General features: G+C 41.2%; 2 protein-coding genes and 1 pseudogene across 5 annotated transcripts; 1 reads left to right on the plus strand and 2 right to left on the minus strand.

The window, feature by feature from the left end:
- Positions 1-9,446: 9,446 nt before the first annotated feature.
- LOC127767380 (uncharacterized) lies at positions 9,447-13,458 on the plus strand. Of its 3 annotated transcripts, none has more exons than XM_052292699.1 (9): positions 9,447-9,636; positions 9,874-10,088; positions 10,182-10,277; positions 10,380-10,463; positions 10,864-11,024; positions 11,752-11,869; positions 12,208-12,343; positions 12,645-12,823; positions 12,984-13,458. In XM_052292699.1, the coding sequence occupies exons 2-9, from the start codon at positions 9,885-9,887 to the stop codon at positions 13,221-13,223; spliced, it is 1,218 nt and encodes a 405-aa protein (XP_052148659.1). In that variant the 5' UTR covers positions 9,447-9,636; positions 9,874-9,884; the 3' UTR covers positions 13,224-13,458. The 3 variants fall into 3 exon arrangements, with proteins under 3 accessions (XP_052148659.1, XP_052148661.1, XP_052148660.1); XM_052292701.1 differs by having other exon boundaries at positions 9,447-9,626; positions 9,869-10,088; XM_052292700.1 differs by having other exon boundaries at positions 9,448-9,626.
- A 962-nt stretch (positions 13,459-14,420) lies between these two features.
- On the minus strand, positions 14,421-18,166 carry LOC127767381 (protein OSB1, mitochondrial-like). 2 transcript variants are annotated; one of them, XM_052292703.1, is made up of 4 exons: positions 17,824-18,166; positions 16,964-17,102; positions 15,616-15,712; positions 14,421-15,501 (listed from the first exon to the last, which is right to left on the minus strand). In XM_052292703.1, the coding sequence occupies exons 1-4, from the start codon at positions 18,129-18,131 to the stop codon at positions 15,185-15,187; spliced, it is 861 nt and encodes a 286-aa protein (XP_052148663.1). In that variant the 5' UTR covers positions 18,132-18,166; the 3' UTR covers positions 14,421-15,184. The 2 variants fall into 2 exon arrangements, with proteins under 2 accessions (XP_052148663.1, XP_052148662.1); XM_052292702.1 differs by having other exon boundaries at positions 14,421-15,531.
- A 3,734-nt stretch (positions 18,167-21,900) lies between these two features.
- Positions 21,901-22,812, minus strand: LOC127766336 (uncharacterized; annotated as a pseudogene).
- Positions 22,813-26,351: the final 3,539 nt, after the last annotated feature.

The raw sequence follows: 26,351 nt of genomic DNA on the forward strand, positions 1-26,351 counted from the left end.
CGACCGCTGGCGCCGCTCACTCCAATGCCACTCGCAACCGGAGGCTCGAGCGCCTCCCCTCCTCCTCCTCTTCCGGCCCTACAAGGGCGGCGCAGCCGGCGACCTCGGCTCCCACGGTGGCGACCCCTCTCCTCTGGCTCTCCTTTGACCGGCGTGAATCGAGCGACGGAGTGGCCGGCGAGCTTCGGGTTGAGCGGATCAGGGGCGGTGTGGCCGGCGAACTCCGATGGCAGGGACGAGAACGAGCTCGACGGCTGCGGATGGCGACGGCGGGCTAGGCGGCTGGCATGGGAAGGAGGGTGATGCCACTCGCTCCACAACACGGAAGCAGCGTCGTCTCCCAGCTTCATTCGTCCTCTTTTTCGCCAAGAACCAGTGGCCATCTTTGGACACTCGAACCTCATTCTGGTGGGCCTAGAAGCAGACATGGCGTGTGCCCTCCTGCTTTGCCGACGTGGAATGGCCAGGGAGAATGACACATCACTGCATTGTAAATGGCCTAATGGTAAGCTTGTATCGCTGCCGTCAGCTTCCTTGTAGAGTTTGTGTTCACCAATGTACTTGATGACTTCATCACGAATAATAAGATATTTAATTGATAGGCATCTTCTTATGCATTCTCTGTAATTTGATATTGCAAACAAATGCAGGGCTCGCATGTCAGTATTCAATTAATAGAGGATGTTAGGAATATAAGAATGTCATATGATAAACCTCGGAAAGAACATACCTTACTCTGGATGAACTTATTTGATTTGGAACAATCTCTTCTTGCGTCAAAAAAAAAAATCTCTTCGACCATGATATTGTCCTGAAAACGATTCCATAAAGCGAATATGTAAACGATACAAGAGAAGATAACTAATTTACTGTAAACTCCTCAAGTTAGTCATTCCTACTCTGCATTCCTGCAGTATCTCACTGTTGGATATTAGTTTCTCAGCATCTTTTCCTTCTGTCTGAATGCAAACAACACCAAAGTCCTTGCATATACAGGGGCGGATCTAGAACAAGATTCAAGAGGGGACACATCTCCTTATTCCTTCTTCAGTCCCTCCTACTCTTTATTTTTTTTCACTGTTCTTCCCCTTTCATCTCCCCTTCTATCAATAGTGATCCAGCGGGGTAGGGGAGACTCGAGTCCCCCAGCACCCACGCTGGATTCACCCCTATACATATGGGACGTCCAGCCTTATCTTTTCATTTATGCTTATGCTTATCAGCCAAAGTTTGAATTTTCAACCTTAAATTTAAAGTTGATTTTGGAGTTTTTCATCGAAGTTTATTTTTCAGCATTAAGAATACGTATATAAAAGTTTTTTTCATAAACTATTTTTCGTTTGCAAATATGTCGTTTGGCTTATCCCCCTAAAAAGCAAAACGATGGGACCACTCATCTTTTCGCTTAAGCTTATGCTTATCAGCCAAAATTTGAATTTTTCAACCTTAAATTTGGAGCTGATTTTGAGGTTTTTTTTTATCAAAGTTTATTTTTCAGCCTTTTCTTTTACTCCCTCCGTCCCAAAATATAAGCATTTTTAGCATAGTGACAAGTCAAACATTTTTAACTTTGACCAATAATAGTAAAAAATAAAAAGATCAATCATGTAAAATTGATGTTACTAGATTTATCATTAAACAAACTGTCATAATATGCAACTCACTTTTATTTAAAACATCTTATTTTTATAGATATTGTTGGTCAAAGGGGTATCTCGTATACCGTGTCAGGATAAAAAATACTTATATTTTAGGACGGAGGGAGTAGATCGTTAAGAACACGTATATACAAGTTTTATTCACAAATTATTTTTATTTGTAAATATGTCATTTCGCTTGGCTCAGCTTTCTGACTTGGAAACAGAAGTGGGTGTCATCAAAGTAAGCTCTTCCATTTAAGTGAATTATGCAAATTTTTTCAGCGTCATATAGTCACTCACACGTAGTACAATTTCGAATTAAATTTGAAAATATACTTTTTTTAATAATTTGCATTTATATACGTCGGAGATAAAGTTTTGCGCAAATATACCTTCCTCGCGCGCTGGGAAAGCAGGAACGAGATGGCAGCGTGGGAACGCGGTGGCGCGGACTGGGGGTGCGGGACCGGCTCGGTCGCGTGGACTGGGGGTGTGGAACCGAGTCGGTCCCGCGGCATGGCTGTGCGGAGTGGTGGTGGCAGCGGGACCGGCCGCCTGGCCGGCCGATCGCGCGGAGTGGAGGCGCGGGACCGAGACGGTCCCACAACCCCAATCGGCGGCACCGACGCACTCCGTGGCGCCCGCCTCCTAGACCGGTCGCGCAGAACGGAGGCACGGGATCGAGGCGGTCCCGCAGCGCCATTCTGTGGCACCGAGCCACCGGTCCCACAGCCCAGCTCCCGTCAACCACACTCCCTCTTTTTCCAATTTTAAGTCTAACTATAAGTTTCTATGCCCAATTTAGATGGTTCATTTTATTTAATTATTATTATTATTATTATTATTATTATTATTATTATTATTATTATTATTATACGATAAAACATGAATACTAATTTATGTGTGACTAATGTTTTTATTTTTTTTAAATAAGACAGACGATCAAAGTTGGCCACGAAAAATCATGGCATCACCCTAGGACGGGAATGCACGGCTACTCCGCGCCTCCATTCCGCAGGACCGCACCGAAAGTTGTTTTGTCCACTGAAAGTTCTTTGTCCTCTCGCTCCATGTGACATGCTCAGCCAGAAACAAAGAGAGAGTGATGCTAGCTTTTTTCACGTGTTGTTCGCCGAAAGTTTGTTGTCGTCTGGTTAGAGAGCCTACTCGACGAGTGCCTATAAAATGAACGTTTCGAAACGAAAGAAGCAGACTCAACTAGAGCAAATAACTCATATCCGTAGAGCAAATAACTCATATTCGTAGAGTTTATCATTGGTGTAAGCTTCAATAGGTTAGTGCGCTTGGCGAATTCACAGGCCCTATCTTGTGGTATGAACTGGGTACGCGATGATTTACACTGCGTATTGGGGGCTTACCATAAGATAATGCCATGAATTTGTCAAGCGTTCAAACCCACTGAAGTGTTGTGTGAAGGTAAATATTTCAAAGTGTTCATGAAGAAAAGGCAGGTAAATATTTCGTTACTTCCCCGTGACATGCTAAGCCAGAAACAATCTCGCTGCATGTGATATGCTCAGCCAGAAACAGAAACAAAAGAGAAAAAGAGAGTGATTCTTCCCAGCTTTTTTCATGTGTTTTCTGGTTAGAGCCTACTCGTTGAGTGCCTATAAAAGAAACGTTACGAAACGAAAGAAGCAGACTCAAGAATAGTATATCATTGGTGTAAGCTTCAATAGGTTAGTGTACTTTGCGAATTCACAGGCCCTATATTATGGTATGAACTGAGTACGCGATGATTTATGGTGCATATTGGGGGCTTACCATAAGATAATGCCATGAATTCGGCAAAGTGTTCAAACCCACTAAAGTGTTATGTAAAGGTAAATATTTGTAAGTATTCGTGATGGAAAGGCAGGTAAATATTTCGAGTTTATTTATTTAGAAATGTAGCTGAGACATTAGAAAGTTTTAACACACAACATTACATATTAGTTCGAATGAGCAAAATATAAAAGCGTTCTACTCATTAGCCTCATCATCGAAATTTCGTGACGTGTTAGTGTCCTTTTTCTTTCCCTTTCTTCTAGCACCGGTTGGAGGTCTGCATCCTGACAAAGATAATCTTTTAGGTGAATGTCGCTCGCGGACAGACCTACGGACCACCTCAACACCGCTGAGATCAACGTGGCCGTAGTTTTGGGTCGCTGAGTTACTGGTGGCGATTCATCAAGCTGTGACGGTCCTATCTCGTGTTGTGCTGTTGACGACCCCCCACCGTAGCTATATGGTTCTCCGTAGGACTATGTGCTGCCGGCATATCCCATCATTTGTTCAAGGTTGTACATTCCTACAAAACATTGAATGCAAAGTTGTAGCGTACACACATAATGGAAATAAAATATTTTGTAGTAAATTATAATTTGTACCTATTGTTTGTGGTTGCATGATAGGTGGTTGACTAAACAACCAATCTCCATGGCCTAACATTTCGAGAAAGCTTGGTCCTTGTGGTTGTGTGTTTTCATTTATGGACATTTGGTACATCCCCTGCAGGTGCAGCGCTAATTTAATATCGCAATATAAAGATCGTAAAAAATGAAACACATTATGTACGAACATGTGTTGTTTGTGGGAGCTCCTTGCCACTGATCGTTCATACCCGTTGAAAACACGGGCATGTTAACTTGAGGTACACCTGCAAAAATAAGCAAATATGTGCTTGACTCAGTAAATTACAAAATGATGAACATTAACATGTGTGTTTATTGAACTACCGGAAAACGCTCCTTGGAATTGCGAGCTTCCAGCTTCTGTATGCATTGGGGGAACCATTTGGCTGGATCCTGTGAACCGCACAAACCCTCCCTGCCATTGATCAGTGGTACTTGTATGCGGAATAGAAGGGATCACTGCTGTACTACCTGCAATAATCTCTACATGTGAATATTGAATTCGAAAATAGCACTAATTTTGTTCAGAAAACAAAAGGCGAGACCACCACATAATTTTAGTGAATTCGGAAAATTAGTCCATAAAAACAGTGTGTCCAGTACTTTTAGAGAAAATTCCCTATCTAGCATCAAAAAAAAGTTGCTCTTCCCTCTATAGCATCCAAACTTAAAAAGTTCCCTATCTAGGCACTTCTAAAATTTCCCTTCCCTATGTAGCACTTCCGTTAGTTTTTACACTTGACGATTTTAACTAGCAGGAGAAAAGACGCTTTTTCCCTTCTTTAGTTTTCAGACTTGCCTGTACATGATGTTAGTTACTAATTACTTAAGTTAATTAATGACAAGTGAAACCACAAGAGGATAATTATTTTTTTCAAAAGAGTGGATCGACATGTTATATTTGCAGTGTTACGTTAAATCAAGAGAAAACATGTCGAAAATACCAACGATCATGTACGGGCAAGTTTGAAAACTAAAGAAGGGCAAAACCGTCTTTTCTCCGGCTAGTTAACACCGTCAAGTGTAAAAACTAACAGAAGTGCTACATAGGGAAGGGAAATTTTAGAAGTGCCTAGATAGGGAACTTTTTAAGTTTGGGTGCTATAGAGGGTAGAGCAACTTTTTTTTGATACTACATAGGGAATTTTCTCGTACTTTTAAGTCCCTAGATTAAATTAGCATTGGGTACAACAATTAATTCTATAAGTTAGGCCACTTGTACTTAAATAAAACTGTGCATGAAAAAGAGCTAAATTTTTGGACGATTTTCATAATGATACGTACAGATTTTGGTTTAATTTACAGAAAGGTTACCATAACTATAATGATTAAAAATAGCACCAAATATAATTCATAAGTTTTCATATACATAAGTTGTAATGGGTTGTTCAGAGACGTGCGAATGCTAGATTATATATAATAGTATTAGATGAGAAGTTAACAAGCTATCTGTGCGAAACTATTTTCTGAAACAGTTTTACCCGGTACCGATGTGAACCCTTGATGCCACTGTGATCCTCCTGTTGTTGTTGGTATAGGCCTAGCCACCTGATACCTGTGAAGAATCTTTTATTTACTACGAGATGCTCGAAAAATATTTGTATCATGCAGCTCGTTCTCTCTGATATATCCAAGATCTTCACTGTTCCATGATGCTGGAACATGTTGGACTTCGTACTCATCATCATCTGCCTCTTCATCCTCCTCCTGAGCCAAGTTAGCTTCATCCTCACGAGCATGCCTATCAACCCTCTCAATCTCGTCCACTGTAGCATTTATCTCTTCCCCTTTCATCGGCTTACCCGTCGCATGTTGTTGCACCGTGCTCGGCAATTCTGTTTGTTCAACTTGTTCGATATGCAGGCTCTGCATGTCAATGCCGATATTGTCCTCATTATGCTGGGAGACTTCCACATTAAATGCACTCGATTGAGCACATGCATCTCCCTGCATATTGAACTGACCGAACGAACTGTTTGGTCGAGCCCTTCTCGGACAAGCCTGCACCAACATGGCCATCTTGTATCCTCAGCGTCTGCAACCTTGCAACCAATCCTTTCATGATCGACTTCGGGTTACTTCTTTCAGTTGCCATTGGATGTTTGTGCCCGAATGACTCCATAGCAGACTGACATTAACACTATAAACTTGTGGGTCCAATGAGAATGAGAATGTCAACCAGTACCACACTTCGGGCATTGTTAGATTGTCCGCATTTGGGTGATACAGTGTGCATTGACTAAAGTTGCTCAAGTCAACACCCATTTCGTTGGACATAATATCCCCGTCGCCATAATATACTCTAAAGTTTGCCATTCCTAAACAAATAAACAATTGCATTACATACGACCCAACTCTAATCACACTATAAGAAATATTACGATATATGACTAAAAGTCGTAAAGTTAACTCTTAATCAAAACTATAGTAGTGAGTACGAGGTTGATGAGAACGATACTCACAAATGAAGATATGGATTATGTCATTTTCATTTTGTATGTGAAGCATTTTGACGGCCTTTATTAAACTAAAGGTTGGTGACATACCTATAATTGAGTATTTTTTTAAACAAAATTTGGATATTATTTAACATATGAAACTATTGAAAATTGAATGACCTTACAATTAAAAACAAAATTCCCTTAATAAATCATTCTTATATTTTTTTTATTAAATTTTCAATATATTAAAACACTCCCTCAAACTTTCTTCCAACTGTTCAATCGAAGGATTTAATTTTTACATCGCAAACATCATTTTAGCAATTAGTTTAAATGAAAAACAAATCAAATCCCTCCATCACTGTTGGGCTGATTTCGGCCCATTTCCTACACTCATCTGATGGTGGGCTGAAATCAAAATGGGCTAAAATCACCAAAGACTAGAGTTCAATAGGTGGCTGATTTTACCCACTTCCCTACACCATCCTCCTCAAATGGGCTGAAATCAGCCCAATACTAATTGGGTATTTTCTTTGCTTTTATGTTTTTAATAATTGCTGAAATTATTATTGCACTTTTAAAATTACCAATATAGCTTCGAAAATTTCACGATAATTCCATAGAGTATTTTAGTTCATGGAGAATTTCAGAAATTTAACTCGCACCATGATTTCTTAAGAAAAATTTATTCCCTTGTTCATTTTATTATTTTAAATGATTTGCACATTTAGTGAATCCCTAAATCAAGTTTTAATTTCATATTTCAAAGGTTAAGCAACAATTATAATATCATATTAATATATGTTCGCTGGTTTACTATCCAAATGTAACAAATGGTTCATGGATACATATTAATGTATTCAAATTTTTTTACATTTAATTTTCCACGCAACGCGTCTCTAAATACTATTGAAATTTATCCACGTATTATGTACAATAAAACATAATACTCAACTAATTTTGTTTCTAAATACTCAACATAATACTCAACTATTGAAATTTGTCTCTAAATGCAGCAAATTTAACAACATAATAATAATTACCAAATTTAAACACATAAAAATATATACATGCTTACCTCTATGTCTCCTATTTATTTCTCGTCCTTCTCCGAACTTGTAATTTCTAAATTTAATGCACCACGTTCACACTTATAACCTTCAAAATAATGAATATATGTCAATAATAAATCTTGCAAAATCCATACTATTTATATCAATCCCAACTGTCATGCAAGTTACCTCTAAATTTTGTTCTTTCATTTGCCGTATTCACTCTCAAATGGTACACTCAACTAAAAATATTTCTTACCACATTCAATTATTCACGCGGCATGGCTCTAAATACTAATTAAAATTTTCCCCTTACTATGTACCCAAAAAAACATAATACTACAACCATTCTATGTTCATACTAAACTAATATATTTTTTACCCATTTCTCTATCTTGTTTAGATATCGTACATACAACTAAAGAAATTTCGAAATATATATATATATATATATATATATATATATATATATATATATATATATATATATATATATATATATATATATATATATATATATATATATATATATATATATATATTTCTCCCCACGGCCTAACACACTAATAAAAATTTATGCACATCTTATGTACAACAAATATAATACTAAACCCATTCTATATTCAAACTACATTCATACTACATATTTATCGACTTCAAACGTAAGTGGTACCTAAAATTTCTAAACATGCCATATAACCGAACAATTTATATGTAGTATATGAACACTATCTAAATTATAACTTATCCAATACACTAATAATTACATCTAATGCACAAGCCATCGCCACGTATACTTGATAATATTTATATTACTAATTTACCTATATTTCTTCAATTGTTGGAAGCTCACCAAAATGTTTTCTCTAGCTCTCCTCTTTTTCACAATGCTACTCTCTCTTCTGCAGGAGTAGCGTCTCCTCTCTTCTGTGCAGCTCTTGTGTGAGGGGCATCACATCTCTCACCCTCCCTCTTAGTTTATGGGGTGAGCTTCAAACGAAAAGAAAAGACATGATTGACGTTTTTACTGTATTGACGGCGCGGATTTATATTTTGTCTACCTTTAGCAGCAGCACGCATCATGGGAGACAACTTCACGTGGATGAGATGACAAAGGAAGCACGCGGGAGCGGCACGGATCTGCATGCGGCCAAGTGGGAGCATCGGTCCCGCGCTCCCGGAATGGGCGACCACCACGGTCCCGCACAACCAAGGCGCGCGACGGCCTCGGTCCCGCACGACCGGTGCGCGCGACTGCCCTGCCCCCCTCCCTTCTGCGCAAAAGTTTAGGATTCTCAGTTTATTTTAACTGTGCGCAAAATTTTAGGAGTGATTGGACCTAAAGTTTAGGAGTGGTTGATTTGTTTTAACTACACACAAAAGTTTAGAAGTGATTGGACCTAAAGTTTAGGAGGGGTTAATTTAAGAGCAGTCCCGCGTTTCCAATATGTGGCACCGTGGTGCGCGGGACCGAAGTCCGTCCTGCATAAGCATTCTGCGGGACCAAGCTGGTGCCGACCGGTCCTGCAAACCACCGCGATGTTGCATGCCCAATGTGCGGGTGTGCCCCGGTGCCGCATGCCCAATGTGCAGGACCGCATCCTCCAACGTGCGTGACTGCTCCGGGCACAGGTCCCGCGTCCCAAATTCTCGCTTGCGCGTCGCTCCTGCATCGCCGCGACACGGGTTAGATCTATTTTCACAAAACTTGCCATGGATGTATATAAACGCAAATTATGAAAAAAAAAAAGGTATATTTTCAAATTTTTTTCGTACAATTGCCGCTCTCATTCATAACCAAAAACTTGATTATTCTAACTGCGTGTATCCCATTCCCACCCGCCCACCACATATCCTTTTCCTTTTCTTTTATTTTATTTTTTTTTGTTTTTTCCCGTTGGCCGGCCGTGCGGCCCGTGCCTCCTGCTATAGTGCTATCCAAACTGCGGTCCCGCCGGAGCCACGGGCCACGGCTACCCCTCTACCGCATCGCCTCCTCTCCTCGCGCCCTCCGCCGCCGCCGTAGCCTTCTCCCCTCCCCTGTGCGGAATCCTCCACGCGCGCACGGCCGGCGACCAGGTTTGTGCTGGTAATCATCCCTCCCTCTCTCCACTTCATGAATCATGAGTAGACGCCCTGGCCAACGAATCCAAGAATTGTTTAATTCTGCATAGGGATTTAGGGAGACGGGTGCTTTCGTGCTCTCCTAACGGTGTGAGTTTTTTTTTTTTTTTTGGGTGGAGAGAAATGTGTGCATATCTGATCTAGTGTTGGTTGTTTACTTGTTGTCTAACCTTGTTAATTTGTTGGAATTGTGCAAGAACAGGGAACTTCAGCATGCAACAAATGGCCGTATCTGCATTCACTGCAAACCCATCCTCATCACACGGCAATACCTTATCGGGGTTGTGCTCCCGTCGGCCTGAGATATGGCACAGGAGACGCATCGGCAGCAGAATTCGGGCGCAGGCGCAGTCGCAGATGCAGTATCGGAAGCTGGGAGATTCAGACCTTGTCATCAGTGAGGTCACTCTTGGAACAGTATGTGCATATATAACTGGAGATCATGTTTCCTGCTCTTGTTGTTTTTTACATTTAATTTTACATCCCATGCTAATCCTGCTTTTTGTTCAGATGACATTTGGAGAGCAAAACACGGAGAAGGAAGCGCACGATATTCTTTCTTATTCTTTCGATCAAGGTGTCAATATCCTTGACACAGCAGAAATGGTTAATTAGTACATTCCTTCTGTTTTCTTTTCTCCTGATTTACGGAGCGGCAATTGCTTTAGTTTTTCATTTTGTAACAGCCTTTCTCCATTTCGCCTTTAGTATCCAGTGCCACCCAGAAAAGAGACTCAAGGAAGAACTGATCTATATATAGGCAGTTGGATGCAATCAAAGCCACGAGATAAGGTAACTAAAATAAGCTCTTGCATTTATTATCACATACTAAATTAAGAAAAAATAGGTAGGAACTATGGCATTCGCTAAGAGGAATATGGGCGTTCATGTCAGATATACAATTTGAATCCATGCGTGGGAAGGTTAAACACAGCCTGTCAGCCTCCACAGGATAATAGCTATAGTCACTCAGGAAATTCATCATCTTTATTCAATTTAATATGATCATTCTTTAACTTTGGTGTTTAGGGTCTAGGTAGCATAATTATACTAACTGCAATAAGTTGAAGAGTATAAGTAAATACAGCTCAGACTTCACTACGAACAGTTCCCTGAATGTCCAACCGATGATGGAATATCTGACAGTGTTACTGAAACATTGTGTTTGCGTGGTTTGTTTCTGTGCACCTAGATTATTCTAGCCACAAAAGTTTCAGGTTACTCAGAGCGATCTACTTTTCTCCGGGACAATGCGAAAGTAGTTCGTGTTGATGCTGCCAATATCAAGGAAAGTGTCGAAAAGAGTCTTTCCCGCTTATCTACAGACTACATTGATTTACTCCAGATACACTGGTTAGTGCCTTTTTTTTTTTTCTCATATAATTTAGACGTCCTTGGCCAGCTTGATTCGCACAATCATTTTCAGAATGCATAACCATTCATCGGATTCTTTCAGCTATCAGTTGTTTATCTACATAGCATATGGAAAAGTATATTTCTTTCAAATATTATTTTCCATCTGACGGGTATATACATTATTGCAAGAAGAAAATTTAGTTTATGTATTAACAAGGACATGTGGTGTCCTTTTTACCTACTGTTTCCTGTTGTTCCTGCTACTTTTGATCTTATTGCACTTACCTAGGGATACAAAATATCTTTGGCTCTCAGTGTCTTGTAATTTGCACTTCTCTATTCTTATCTTCCCATACAAGATTTAATACATTATCTTAAATTTTGTCATATATCTGACACCGTGACTACCTAGCAATTTTCCCTTTGGAAAGTATACCAATACAAATAATATATATGACGAAATTAGTGCACATGTGTATTCGAGAAAAAAATGATGAAAATAGAAATTGTAAATTTGAGTTCTCTTTTCACCACTCAATCCATTGCCTGATATAAATTGTTTTAGTGTATCTGCTATCTTAACAGAAATACCGTGAGCTATTTGACTATTCACTTACACTTGTTTAGATAGAAGTTACTCTCGTTATACTTATGTGTTTGAAGTTTCTATCTTCACAACGATGAACAAACAAGACTCATCCAGATGTTTGTTTTATATCTTCAGGCCAGATAGGTATGTTCCACTATTTGGTGAATACTGTTACAACCCAACCAAATGGAGGCCAAGTGTTCCATTTGAGGAACAGTTGAAAGCTTTCCAAGAGCTAATTGATGAAGGAAAGGTAATGCATTTATACTGCATCTTCACTTTTTGCACTTAGAAAGGATTTTCTGTCAGTGAGTGGGACCGGTGGATTACAAGTTTACAACCATGTAGCTTCATGCCTGCCCCTCATATGAGCCACCTTTCAACAGGGCATGACACTTACATCTTTTATCATCCAGTTAAAGATGTGTATTTTTTATAACATATGAGCGCATGTAACTGTTGTCTTGGTAGAGGTGCATTTGACTAGTTTCTAGTTTTTTTTTTTTTTCAAAAACTCACAGCATATTTAGAGTTTGTGAATAATGGCAAGTTGTAAACCATTGTTTAATTTGATTTTAATCACCGTTCTAGGTTCGTTATATTGGTGTTTCCAATGAAACTTCATATGGAGTGATGGAGTTTGTACATGCTGCAAAGGTTCAAGGACTTCCAAAGATTGTGAGCATCCAGAACAGTTATAGTCTAATTGTGAGATGCCACTTCGAAGGTTAAACTGATAACATTTATCCGTTCACTTTATTCATTGCAAGACTCTTTCATGCTCTTGGTTCTGAGCTTAAGTATGATATATCTTTGCCATATCTTTTGTTCATAAACATTGGTTACCTTGCCTGTTATCTCCAACAAACATGAGATGCAGATAAACATTCATTGTTAGATAACTTAATTTATTGCTTTTCTTGATTTAAGATAAACCTATTAAGCCCTAGCAAAAGCAAAAATGATTTATACCAGTGTACTGGATTTATTCACATAGTGGACATTCACCAAATTTTGTTTTTGAGCAGTTGACCTTGTTGAAGTGTGCCACCCAAATAACTGTAATGTTGGGTTGCTTGCCTACTCTCCATTGGCTGGAGGTGTTCTCACTGGGAAGTATATTGATACTAACCCTGACATATCAAAGAAGAGCAGGCTAAATCTCTTCCCTGGATACATGGAGCGCTACAATGCATCGTTGGCTAAAGTATGTGTACTCTACTCCATCAAATACTTCAACCAACAAACCAGTTAAATCAAAACATTTTCCGATTCATTTCTCATCTGTCCAGATTATCAAAATATTTTTTTCTGTTCATTCTCACCCGTATATGGTGACTTGCTAATTGATGCATTTGTTTTGACAGGAAGCAACGAATGAATATGTCAAGCTTGCCAAGAAGCACGGCCTAACTCCAGTCCAGCTTGCACTGGGCTTTGTGCGTGACCGTCCATTCACAGCTAGCACAATCATCGGAGCAACGACCATGGATCAGTTGAAGGAGAACATTGATGCATTTACCAGTGCTCCACGGCCTTTGGCACCGGAAGTTCTTGATGACATCGAATCCCTCTTCAAGAGATACCGAGACCCAACACTTTCGTAGGTGAGGATAAAGAAAAAAGAACGCTTTCGTAGGTGTTTATTCATCTTTTTTTCCTATGAATGTGCCTTCCACAGACAGGAGCCCAGAAACTAGTTGTGCTTTTGTGGTTTCACCGTATCATCCATGCCAACAAGACATGGATTTGTCTATTCTGTTGATTTTATGATTAATGGCACCACAAATTTTTTTTCCCATCAGTATTTTGCTGCTCTGGAGACGTTTTTAATTATGATCACTCACTGTAAGTGTTTAAGTCCCACAGGAAGGCATTCATATACCTCAACTAAAATGTGTTTGAGGTTTAATCAACTTATCACCAAAGGACATCCATGTGCAGCTTGAAAATTACAACTGGATGAAAGAAATGCATTTCTACAGCTTCATTGTTGCTCCCCTTACCGGGGAATTTACCCCTGCTTACCTGCATAAATGAAAGCTGTTACAGGATGCACCGTGTGTCGGCATCACATCTTTGAGATGTGCTATGAAGCATGAGATATAGTACTGGGCGACTTACTGCCCACTGAACGTTGGTTGCTAAAATATGAACCCACAAGCTGGGTGACTCACATGTCAGTCACTTAAAATAAGAGGTTGTAAGTTAGAACATCTATTTCTAGTGGTAGGTTCCTAGCGACCTAACCTGGAAAGAAAATTCGCCCTTGCGAATTGCTTGATACACTATCCACACGAATAACTTGATGCACTATCTTCCATTCACCCCTTTGAGCGAATAACCGATGCATTATCTCCCCTCAACTCTTTGAACGAAATATGACAAAAGAAAAATCCATGGGTAGTTCTGGTATATGGCTTCAATGTATTTGCCTACTCCCTCAGTCCTAAAATAAACCGATTCCTAGGGCAGAGTGGTTGTCCCACAAAAAAATCGATTCGTGCCCAGAAAACGAGACACATTCAATATCTTGCGTGGTCATGGGTGGTCCAGAAAGAGCTAGAGCGTCCCAACTTTTCCTTTCTCTCCGTTCACACGGCAACCTTTCCTCTCCCAACCTCCCTCTTCGCTTCTCCCACTCAATCTCTCCCTCCAGCTCCGCCCTCTTTCCGCTCCTATCTACAAGGACGGCGGCAACAGCCGCCGCGATGGCGCGCGGCGGCACATGGATGCAGCGGCGACGGCGGCGGTGATGGATGGATGCAGTGGCGGCGGCGGGATGAGGCGGTGACAGCAGGAGATGGATGCGGCGGCAACAGTAGGAGATAGATGCGGCCTGACGGATGGACGCGACGGCGGCGGCAGCGGCGATGGATGGATGCGCGGCGGATGGACGCGGCGGCGGCGGATGCAGGATCCCGATTTCATTTTTTTTTCCTCTCTATTCCTGGTCCTTCTTTGTTCTTCTTCTTGTTATTTTTTTTCCTCTATTCCTGGTTCTTCTTTGTTCTTGTTCTTGCTATTATTCTTGTATGTGAATTCAAACCATTTCTTTTTCTTAGATTAGAGAGATGTTCCTTCCTTGCGGCAATGCATTTCGTTTTTTCTTCTTCTCCTAGTACTACTCCTTCTCTAAAGTACTAGTAGTAGTACTACTAGTTACTAAATTAATGTGTGCAGAATGCAGAGATTGGGATTGGGATTGTTGATGGATGTAGTTAATGAGGGTACTTCGGTAATTTCACATGAACCCTAAACTAGCCTCGAGGATCTAGGAATCGATTTTATTTAGAACGGAGGGAGTACTTGTCGTAATCACATGATTTCGAGTGTTTAGGTTTCCACCATCTGTTGATTATAAGTACTTTTTTTACATTTCCACCACATCATGCATGTACATGAGTTACCGCACACATTACCAGTATTCGCCATTCAAGCCATTAATAACTTGCTACGCTAACATAAGTACTCTATATCCTCTACAACTAAGTGAGTTCCACACTGAAGCTAGGCATAATAATTGCAGATCAAGAGACCAGTTAGCATTATCTCACATCTCCCCATATCATGCACCTGATGAATGAAGCAATTCTTCGTCATCAGAATAGCCAAAATCTTGAGACGGAGAGCAGTCAAAATCTTGTGATTTCCATGTGTGGTTTTTCAGTGTCCTACTACCATCCCTGTGTCCATTCTCTGCCAGTTGTTGGTCTTGCAATTCAAGCTGTCTTCTTACCCAAGGAGGATCATCTGCACGAAGCCACAGCTTCTCGCCAGTGTCCTTGTGCTTGAAATCAGGATAGTAGGAGTATGGCTTGGATTGTCGGTTGTCCCACCATTCGTAAGGGCTAGCGAAGAAGACCTGCCACAAGCGAAGCCGATCTATGTACTTCTTTTCTGTAAGTATTTCATCTAACTTTTGAAAAGTACAAGGTTAGAAGATTTGGTAAATAATAGAAAAGAATATAACTGTACAAGATAACTCAGCAGAAATACCTGTGGTAGACAGCATTGATGATTTGTCTGAAGAATTCTCATCATTTTGAGGCCTCTGATTTTGATCAAGAACATAGTTTAGGTCTGTGACATGTATCTATAAAAAAGACGGAGTTAGAATCACAATGGCATGGAAGGGATATTGCACTGAAAACATATTTTCTTGGCCACAAATATCACAATGCGTTGCTAACTAAACATTTGTCAGAGGAAATCAGGTAAGGACAATTTGAAGAACGGCAATAGGTGAAGGAGGGCTTGAATGGGGAGAAACAGAATCTAGAATGAACAGGGAGAGAGAAGACAGTCAAGAGAAAAATACAGCAGGAACCAGTACTTCTGGATGGAGGAACTTCCTTTATTTCTTCTAAGGTATCAAGCATACTAACATGTTTTGGTGCAACTTCAACAACTCTTGACTATGTATCTCTGATATAACTAAATGATGCATCTAACTACTATTACAAATTTCAAGGTTCCAAATAGCAGCGGTGGTAGCAGCCAGTGCTCGCATTAGCAGTAGTGGGTACTACCGCTACTGAGATGAGGTACAGCTGCAAAATAGCGGGTTACAAAATAGCAACTGCTATATGCACTGGAGTCTGAAGTCTGAATTTTAAAGTTTAATTTTGTAGTTGCAGTGTTAAGTCATGTTGGCTACTTGAGAATCCAGATCTAAACTTCGACTACCTTGTTAATTACTACCACTTTTCGTGCATATATAGTGAGTTGTACGTCTATCTATATCTTTTATGAGTGTTTCGGACCTATAAATGTCACCATTTTATTGTGTTAAGAGAGTTGTGAACTCTTGATGTATGCACGATTAACTTAAAAAAATTGAGTTTTTTTATTCCACTAATATAGCAGGTGGTATCTGCTATTCCAATGTCAATCCACTACTAACCTGCTATATACTAGTTAGTGCAAAATCTACTAACCAACTAGCACAAACTTTCCTCAAGGACATGGTGCTGTTATTTGTGGACATCAAACTCTTTCTATGAACCTGTTTCCCACTGCCACTCCTGTAGCTTTTCTTCCCTTGTTGACAATTATGCACATCCACCACAAAAGGTGTTCACAACACAAAAGCAGCACGGAACAAGCAAACATTCTGAGCAAACTTTGTATTTTTAATTTGAGCTAAAGTTCTGATGTTAATAAATGTTCTGCATACGAAGATGTATAATCTATATAAGCGAAGGTTGTGGAATAGAAAATATATTAGAGAAGGCACAATCTGGTGACATACAAATCATCAAGGTCCTAGGGCCTAGGTGTGCGCTCCTTTTATATTTCACAAAGAACATCAAAAAGTGTTCAAAAGAAGTTATCATTGACAAACCTTGTAGAACGTATGCTTCTCTCCACTTGGATCAACTTTATGATATGAATTCAGAAGGCCAGATACATAAACAAGGTCATTTTGTTTCAAATGCTTTAGGCTTACATGTGCCAGCTCGCCTTGCAAATTCAATGTCACACTGTTCAAGATCATAATAACATTGTAAAAATGGTGATAAACTCCATTACACGAAAGTACAGGAATCATGAGCCGAACAAGACTATATACATTTCATTCATGTCTACGAAAAGGACAAGAAAATAAACCCTCATTAAACCATGCATACCTTGAATATCCCCTATACGATTAACAGGTTTGTGAAAGAAAATGAGACTCTGCTAAGCTGATTCAGTTTTACTCCAATCAATATTCTCTTTTTTGATAGATATATACAGCATGTACTAAGAATGAATCTGTTAAAACAATGTATAAACACAAATTGGCCCTAGAACTCATAATCATAAAAATAAGTACCCAAAGTTAAACAATGGCCTTCTCATCAAAACAATTTGGAAATGCAAGCTGAACATGCCTAGTACAAATGAGGGGAAAGACTTAGGACTAGATGAATTTTGCAGACAACATGAATGAAAAGGTAATTCCTAACATAAATGAAAAGGTTATTCCAACCCATAGCACAGTTAAATGTAGCAATTAAGCACCATAAATCAATTATTACAGAATGGGCATCCAATCACACGAACCGACCGCAACAAGCATCACAAGATTGAACTTACTATGAGCGCACACAACTAAGATTACTAAGAAGAATTAGCACTAAGATAGACCAAAGAAAGGCCTTCCGTTTCTGTCAGGGATCCAAACTAATTGCGATTCAGGGAGAAGAGTGGGGTCGCTACCGGAAGTTGGACGGACTCAAGGAGGGCGGGGATGAGGGCGAGGAGGAGACCGACAGGAAAGTGTACGCCATGGGCCGCTCGTCGGAGCTGCCACCGCACGGGCGCACCGGCCCGTCGAGGCGGCCGATGAGGCTGCACGAGTTCCTCGGGAGCCCCCTCCTCGGCACGACAGGGGGAGGCCGGAGCATGGACATGCGGTACGCCACGCTCTCCACCTCCTCCCGCCCTCCTGCGTGGAGGGACCGCCGGAGCGCCGCGGCCGCCGACGAGCGCCCCGCCTCGGCGGCGCCGGCGAGGGAGCGCAGCATGGGGACGTTTCGGGGAAGTGAACGGGAGAGAGATCTGTGGGCCCCCACTGTGATGCCCTTAATATCCCTGAACGGAAAAACAACGGGTCCCCCAAACCTAGAGTAAATTTCCAAAACTACATGTTTTACAGGGTTAAGTGGTAGAAAATCACACATATTTTGATACTTGGCTCTTAAGTATATATATTTTGGTAGTTTAGTTTTACAAAATCACACTATCGATGAATGTATTCACCTGCGAGATGACGTGATTGTTTTATCTAAGATAAGGACGTGGCATCCTATTAATTTCGTGCGATGGCGGGTAATATGATGTCATGTCCTCGTCCTTGATGAAACAGTCACGTCATCTCGCGAGTGAATCCATTCATTGAACCAAAATATATATACTTAAGTGCCAAGTGTCAAAGTGTGTGGTTTTCTACAACCTGAACTACAAAACGTGTACGTTTTGTGAAATTTACAAAACCAGTGCAAACCTCGATTTACAAAACCAGTGCAAACGAGGTGTCAGTATTATCCCCGGTTTTAGCTGACGTGATAACTACGTGACTAATTTGACTAATTCTTTGCCCGGTGTGGTATTGATGTGACGCTTACATAGTACCCCTCATTCCCAAATTGATCCTCATATAAGTTTATGCACCAAGACCAAGGATAATTTAAATCATATCAATCAAGACACCATACACATATTTTTCCACAATACATGCATCGATTAAAACACCATGCCAATTACTCCCATGCAGCATTAATTGTATTTTAATAAAATCCGTGTTCATGCATGTATATGATGATCAATTTGAGAAATTTTAAATTCTATTATATGATGATCAATTTGGAAAGGAGGGAGTAGTTTAATTAAAAAAATAAAAGGAGCAAAGCTGAAAACTAAATCTATCTATATCTATATATACCTAATTTAAAAATACATAAGGCTTCCGCCTTCACTTTCGTCCGTCACCCCTCGCTTCCCCCTCTCTCCCCTCCCCCCTTCCCGGTGCCCTGATCTTCACACGCTCCCCCTGCCCATGGCCCCTCTTCTCCCTGACGTCCTTCCTCTCCCACCTCTCCCGGCGACCCTCCTCTCCCGCCTCCATCCTTCCTCACGACACCCCACATCTATACCTCGCCGCACGTCCTCCCCCTTTCCCACGACATCTCTACTCCTTGGCATCTCTCCTCTCCCCTGCGTATCCTCCTCTTACGCATTCAAGAAAAACGGAACCTCCTCGTTCGGGAACACGTTTTGATGTACTCACCCGTCCATGTTCACCACAAGAGCTTCCTATTGTCGTTTCTTTCTCTATCGGGACCATGTTGTTGTCAGCCGTGTTCCCATTGTTCTGGTTTGCTTCATTGCCAACCACCACCATCTATGGACGAGTCACATCATGGGACACGTCCGGCCACCTTACTCATCCCTGTTTGGTCGCTGGAGCACTGTTGCCGATCTTCCCTCCTCTTCTGTTGGTTCTGTTGGTTAGGGAACACGATGGACAATATTATTCTTTTTTATTCATCTTTTGTTCTTCCCGCGCGTTCAAGGAAAACGGAATCTTCCGGGACCGTGTTTTCACACACTCATCTAGTCGTGTTCACCACTAAAACTTGGTGTTGTCGTTTCTCTCTCTATCTGGACTCTCTCTATCTGGACTAAGTCGTTGCCAGCTCCACTCACGTAGATCGGATGCAAAGTATGGTTATGCGAAAGATTGCAGCATCAAGAGCTAAAGCAGAAACCCAGTTTGAAACTACATCCATCTAGTTTACAGTTTACACTACCCACCAGATGTTTTGGTTTTGCTTCTTTGTAAACTATCAGTACTAGTACCTTTGTTTACACAGTCAAATGGATTACATAATGAATAAAATTTCTCTGGGTTCTTAAGGAGATTTGTACAGTGAAATGGTACTGCGGTTTCATACTTTTTCCTCCCCCCCCCCCCCCCAATGTTAAGCTAAGCAGAATTTATGTACTAATAAATCTATTCATAATTTATTGTACTACTTAAAATCTATTCGTAAATTATTCAACAAAAAAAAAACCGGTTCGTCCGAGACAAGAACTTAGGACATCCCCAACCCTCCATATTATCTACTATCCATAGCATTAAATACATTGCCACATAAGCAAAAATATGATGTGGCAAAAAAGTTAATAATGAGAGAGGTAAAAAGATGAAGAAATCATTTCTCATACGAGAAACCATATCTCATACAAGAAACCATATCTACACAATAACCAAGAATGAAAATAATGGGATAGGAGGGTAAAAGGAGAGAGAAGAGAGATGATTGGATGGTAATTTAATTTGAAGACACCATCCATTGGATGTATAGTTTCTACACATAGTGTCTATATTATATGGTAAGTATGGAAACTACTTGATAGTTTTTGGGTTGGGATAGCCTTAGGAAGAACTGAGTTGAAGATGCTACTCCCTCCGCCCAAAGCGGAATTGACCGATGGTGGTTGGTCGAAGCTCCAGTGGGTCCCAGAATATAAACATTTTTAAAGTTGGATAAAATTATTAAGAAAATTGGTACGATTAAATAGGAGAGTGTTGTGATTGGAGAAGAAGTGGAGGTAGGTAAAAAAATTGAATGGTGGAGAATTATGATTGGTTGAGAAGAAAATGTTGGTGAATAAGTTGTTATATTTTAGGACAAATTTTAAAGGCTAGAAGTTGTTATATTTTAGGACAGAGGGAGTAGAAAGTAGTGTAGTATATAGTATAGACTGGTTTAGAAAGTCGTTTAGGACAATATTTCAGTCAAACCTTACGAATGTAAATCATAAAATAACTTAGTTTGAAAATATAAAAAGTATATGAATAGATTTGTCTTGAAAAATACTTTTATTAAAGTATACATATATCATTTTTCAATAAATATTTTTATAGAAGCCAGAAGTTAAAATTGTATTTTAGAGATCATGTCGCTGTCCAAAACGAGTTTCTGAGTACGGAGGGAGTACTTGAGACCGGAGACCGGCAGAGACGTAGCCGCAAGCGGAAAGATATCCCGGCGAGGGAGATCGACGAGGACGAGGTGGCGCTCAGCTGTGTGCGCTGACAGCTGGCACATCAACATGAGCGAGCGGGAGGTCATGGGGGGAACTCCTCCGTCGGAGCTACCGCGCGCCGGCGAGGAGGCCTAGGCGGCGGCGGCGGCGGCGGCGAGAGAGGACCCGAGATGTGTCTCTTTTCGGTTGCTTTTGGGTTTAGTATGGGCTTTACTGGGCCTTCGCCCTTTTCACTTCAATGTTGAATGGGCCGCTGACAGGTTGCCCGTTGGCAGCACGTGGGCCTGCCGATGTCACGCTCGCTGTCGCTGGGCGGCACATCATATGGGCATGGGCTGTATCTTGGCGGTGTTTATGTTGGGTTGGGTATTTACGTGGGCCATCAATGCGGGCTGGTTTTCAGCTCAATATTGACTAGTCTATACTGCTCAATGTTAGTAGCGATGATATCCATTCTCATATAACCCCTACCAGTTACGTTTATGTCTCACAATCTATGCTACACCAACTTTTAACAGGTTCTCCCTCATTTCACTATTCCCTCCATCAAAAAAAAAAAAATCAAATCACCTACTTGTTCAATATGTATTTACTTAGACTAAATAATTGTTTATTAATTGATTTAGTAAATTAGAAACTGAATTTGTTTTCTGTTGAAACGGATCGGCTCTAGGCTACTACATTACCTTGAGATAAAAAGGGAGCGAATTTTCGTCAAGTCTCATTAAACTAAACCAAACCTCACAGGAGTACAAATAAATAGGCAAAATTTGCTACAAGACATCGAAAGATTGCGGCTTTTGCTGTGAGATACCCGAAGATCGTGTATTTGCTCGTGGACACTGCAAAAAAGTGGTAATTAGTTACTGGACATTCCTTCCATTATTTTATTATTTTCGGTCAAAATAGAGAGAGAAAGAGCCGTGTAAGTACCATAATGCCCCTGGACACGTACTGTTCTTCCTCTCTCTCTTCTTTTCTTTTCCCATTCTTCCTAGCGACGACGGCCGGCCCGAGCCAGGATGGCTCGGCCACGGCGGGGCGGCGGCGCATCGCTGGAGTTCACCACCAACGGCGATGACACACAGCGGCATCCCCGTGCACGGATGAGGTCGGCAAAGCTTGGTCGTCGACGATGGCTCGCGGAATGTCTCGGCGGAGGCGCTTCACCTTGGATGAACGACGATGGCTCGATTTCTTCAAAGGACTGCCATGCATGTATGTCTTTCGTGTTAGAGATGTCTATGCGAGGCTACCATGGCAAGGAATCGGATTGGGACTCACTGGAGAGGGAGAAATCGAAGATGGAGCTCGGCAGCTGGAGTTGGAGAAGATGATGCCGATCTCCAAGATCGTTGCGCCATTGGATGGGGTACTTGGGAGTAAAAGGAGAGGAGGTCGAGGTGAAGCTGATGGCGTGGTGGTTCGGCTTGCAATGGTCCACTGCACCCCGAACGGCGACAACGTCATGGCGGCGATGTGCAGAGCGTGCTCCAAGGTCGGCGATGACACGGCGGCGTTCCCGTCGATCCGCTACACGAGAGAGGATGTAATCAAAAGGAAAAATCTTCGGCATGTTAAGGTGAGTATGGAACGGTGGTAAGTTAGAGATGGAGATAGCTCTTTGGTGACAGCGCGCGTTGTCTTCTTCATGGCCGGCGAGGGATTTGAGGGCGATGAAGAGATTGAGAGCTTCCTCTCTCGGTTTGGTCGACACTAGAGCCGGGGTTCACCGCCGACGGCGACGACGCATGACAGCTCGGCCATGGCGGAGCTCGGCGGCGGCGCAATGAGAAAGAGAGGAACAGATCGAGAAAGGGAGGAAGAAGAAGAACATAGAAAGAGAGATTGACAAGTGGGTCCATGGGCAAACTTGTCTTTAACCAAAGTTTATCTCTCTATTTTGACCGGAAATAATAAAATAATGGAAGGAGTGACCAGTAGCTAATTACCACTTTTTTCAGTGTCCACGAGTAAATACACGATCTTCGGGTGTCTGATAGCAAATGCCGTAATTTTTCGGTGTCCTGTAGCAAATTTTGCCCAATAAATATGAGTAGAAAGTACTACTGCAAGGAATGCAAAAGTTTGTTTCCACGTCATGCATGTACGGACCATGAATCAAGCTTATTCAGAAGTCCGAACAATACTTTTCTTCTCTCCCCTATAATATAACAAAAAATTATAAAAAAAAAGATTTCATCTGCTGCCATCCGTTGACTGACGAAGACACATCAGGTTGCACACACGTCCTATGCACTTGTCCGATATTCTGCTGAGCATAAATTGGAATTTTGTTGGATTAGCTATATTTGGACAAGGAGTATGAATTGGACCAACCCAACCCAATGCAGTGATGCACTGTATGTGCTAGACCTTAGATAGTACTACAAGATAAGGGTAAGGTTCATTTTTAGCGTTGTTCGAAGTCTATTTTGCATCTACAAAACTGGTTATTTTCATCGTCAACTTCTAAAACCGGAAAGACAATTCAACACCCCAAGACAATTTTTTGTAGTTTTGTTTAAAATAGAAGCAGTGTTTTCCTAGTTTGTGTTCCCATTGCACACGTTCAGTTAATGCAGGTGTCAATTAATTAATGAAGTTCACGTGTTAGTGAAAATACATTAGCAATAATATGTTTTAGGGTGTCATATGTGTCTAGTTTTAAAAATTGAAAGTGAAAAATAACTGGTTTTGCAATTCAGAGCAAAAGGGTGACTTTTAGCAAAACTAAAAAGGGGCTAACAATAGACTTAATCCGCTGGATAATTAATTTTGGATGTCCTTTTAATAGTATATTTTAGTGTATTAATTCATCCATGAGTTGTGTATTAAGGCTGGATAATAACGAGTCAGCTCGGCTCGATAAGTGTTAGCTCATTTTAGCTCTCGTTATCTTAATGAATGAGCTAGGCGCGGCTTGTTACCGTTAACGAGCTAAAAGCTTGATTTCAGCAAGCTTGTTAAGCTTATTAGTAAGTTCTATCTCATTTATAACACTTTTATAATTTTGTATTAACCATTTTGTCAAACAGTAATTTAATAACAAATACTGACTAATAAAGAGATTGGTAGATTTTTTTTTATTTTGAACTCCTTAATTTTAAAAATAAACTCTCTAAAAACTAATCTTTCCAAATCTGAATCATTTGGCGATATCAGCCACGTGGCGGTAAAACATTGATACGCCAAACCCTTAATCCTTAAAGCTATTATGGATATCTGAGCACAAATTCGAAAATGCCATATAGAACTAGACGATGAGGTAGAGGAGAAAAGAGAGAAGAAAGAGAAAGAGTCACCCTCTTGCAAGGGACTCTTTCTATAAAGGTGTCAAGGTTATGGATACCACATACCTAATAATAGTTGATTAAATCTCAGCAGCACCCACCACATACCATATCCTATACGGAAACAACCTGCGGATATATGGAGGGAGTTCCGGATAAGGAAAGACATCCAGAGTTCTACATGGAAACGACAAGGACTACTCGGATTGTATCCATATTGGTTTCCCTAGTTCTACTTGGACAAGGGGACACCTATGGGTATAAATACAAGGCCCCCTAGGAGGAGAGGGGGGACAATCAACACACCCACCATAGAAGACACCCACCACAATCAACATAGACGCCACAAAGCCAATACAAGCCAACATACGTCAAGACAAGACGCTGGATATCGACTTCAGGGATAAGCACAGCTAGTCCCCTACGGTGTCTCCGGATACTGTCAGGAGAGACGAAAGCGTTATCTCTGATCTCGCTGGGCACAAACTCGAGGAGGAAGACTACCATGGTGTCGACTACGAGTCAGACCTTCATACCGCCATGTCGACAACAGTTAGATAGGCTACCCCATACTATTGTACTGGTGTGATTATGGTGAATAAGAGCAATACCGGCTTCGGCCAACAGGATGTAGGGTTATTACCTAATAATTCAGAGGCCCGAACATGTATAAAAATCCCTGTCTCCGCCTCTCTTACCTCAGTCTCGCGTATATCCTAGTACCAACGACCTCCATACTAGAAGGACCATGCAGTTTTTCGAATACATACTCGATATTATCTGCTATATGTCTTGCCTTCTAGAAAATATTTTTCAGGAACAATTGAGCACTCGAGTAGGTTGTGGTCAAGTACACCGCATTGTCGAGAACGATCTCGACAAATGCAGAGTCATCGCGCCCAACCTACCAACGAAGACCGACGACCTATCTCATAGCACCGGCCATGGCTGGACTACTCGAGAAAAGGTTGTTAACAGATAGTTCCTCGTGAACGCCGTCGGCTTGATCACCCGACATGATTGCGAACAGACATCCGGATATGCTACAAGTTGGGTGTGTGAGTCATGTTGGCCACATGAGACGCACGCGTAATAAACCAACTCTAGCGCTTCCTCAGATGGTCGAGGTACGACTATAGCAATAACACAGCGGTCCTCGTACCACGACTTCAAATGATCGAGAGATACCTACTCACTGGTTCTCAACCAGTCAATCGTAGCGATCTCTCGTACATTTACTTCTAGTGGTTGAGTTACGACTACTATCTGGTTCTTGACCAGAGGTGTAGCGATTCTCCCATTACCTCTACTTCAACAAAGTTGATATCAGGTGCACAATATCGCCAAGTGTTTTACCCAGAGATCCCTTATCACAAAAGACACCTAGCGTTGAAACCTATCCTAATGTCCCTTTTACGCCGTCTTGACAAAGCCTCTGAGGAACCTAAGGGAACTTCGGCTGGGGACGCCCATAGCGGATAAGGCTTTGTCGGATCCTTTAGAGACGAAAGACCATGTAAGATCTGGTCTTGTAAGAATTCTCGTCTTGCGTATTAACCAAGCCATGCAATCGGAAATGGATTTTCCAACTTCACGGCTGGGGGCTAGGATCAGTACTTGTTCAACCAAGGCAGGTCAAAGGTCTAAGAGCCTTATCCTCCGAGAACGATTCTCCGACGACAAGGCTGGGGGCTAGGGAGAGTGTATAACTCAACAAACTGACTGATTGAAGTCGGTAAGAGAGTAGACGCTCATATACAAAACATTGGTCTGTAAGTTTAATTCATTTTCGATTTTCCATACATATTATAACATGTCACCCTTTGAGAATTCGCTCGGGGGCTATTTCTATCTAATATTCTTTTCTGAGTATTGATTTCAGGAAAATTCTATTCGGCA

Source organism: Oryza glaberrima, chromosome 3 (genome assembly GCF_000147395.1).
Source record: "Oryza glaberrima chromosome 3, OglaRS2, whole genome shotgun sequence".
In the NCBI taxonomy this organism is placed as follows: Eukaryota; Viridiplantae; Streptophyta; class Magnoliopsida; order Poales; family Poaceae; genus Oryza; species Oryza glaberrima.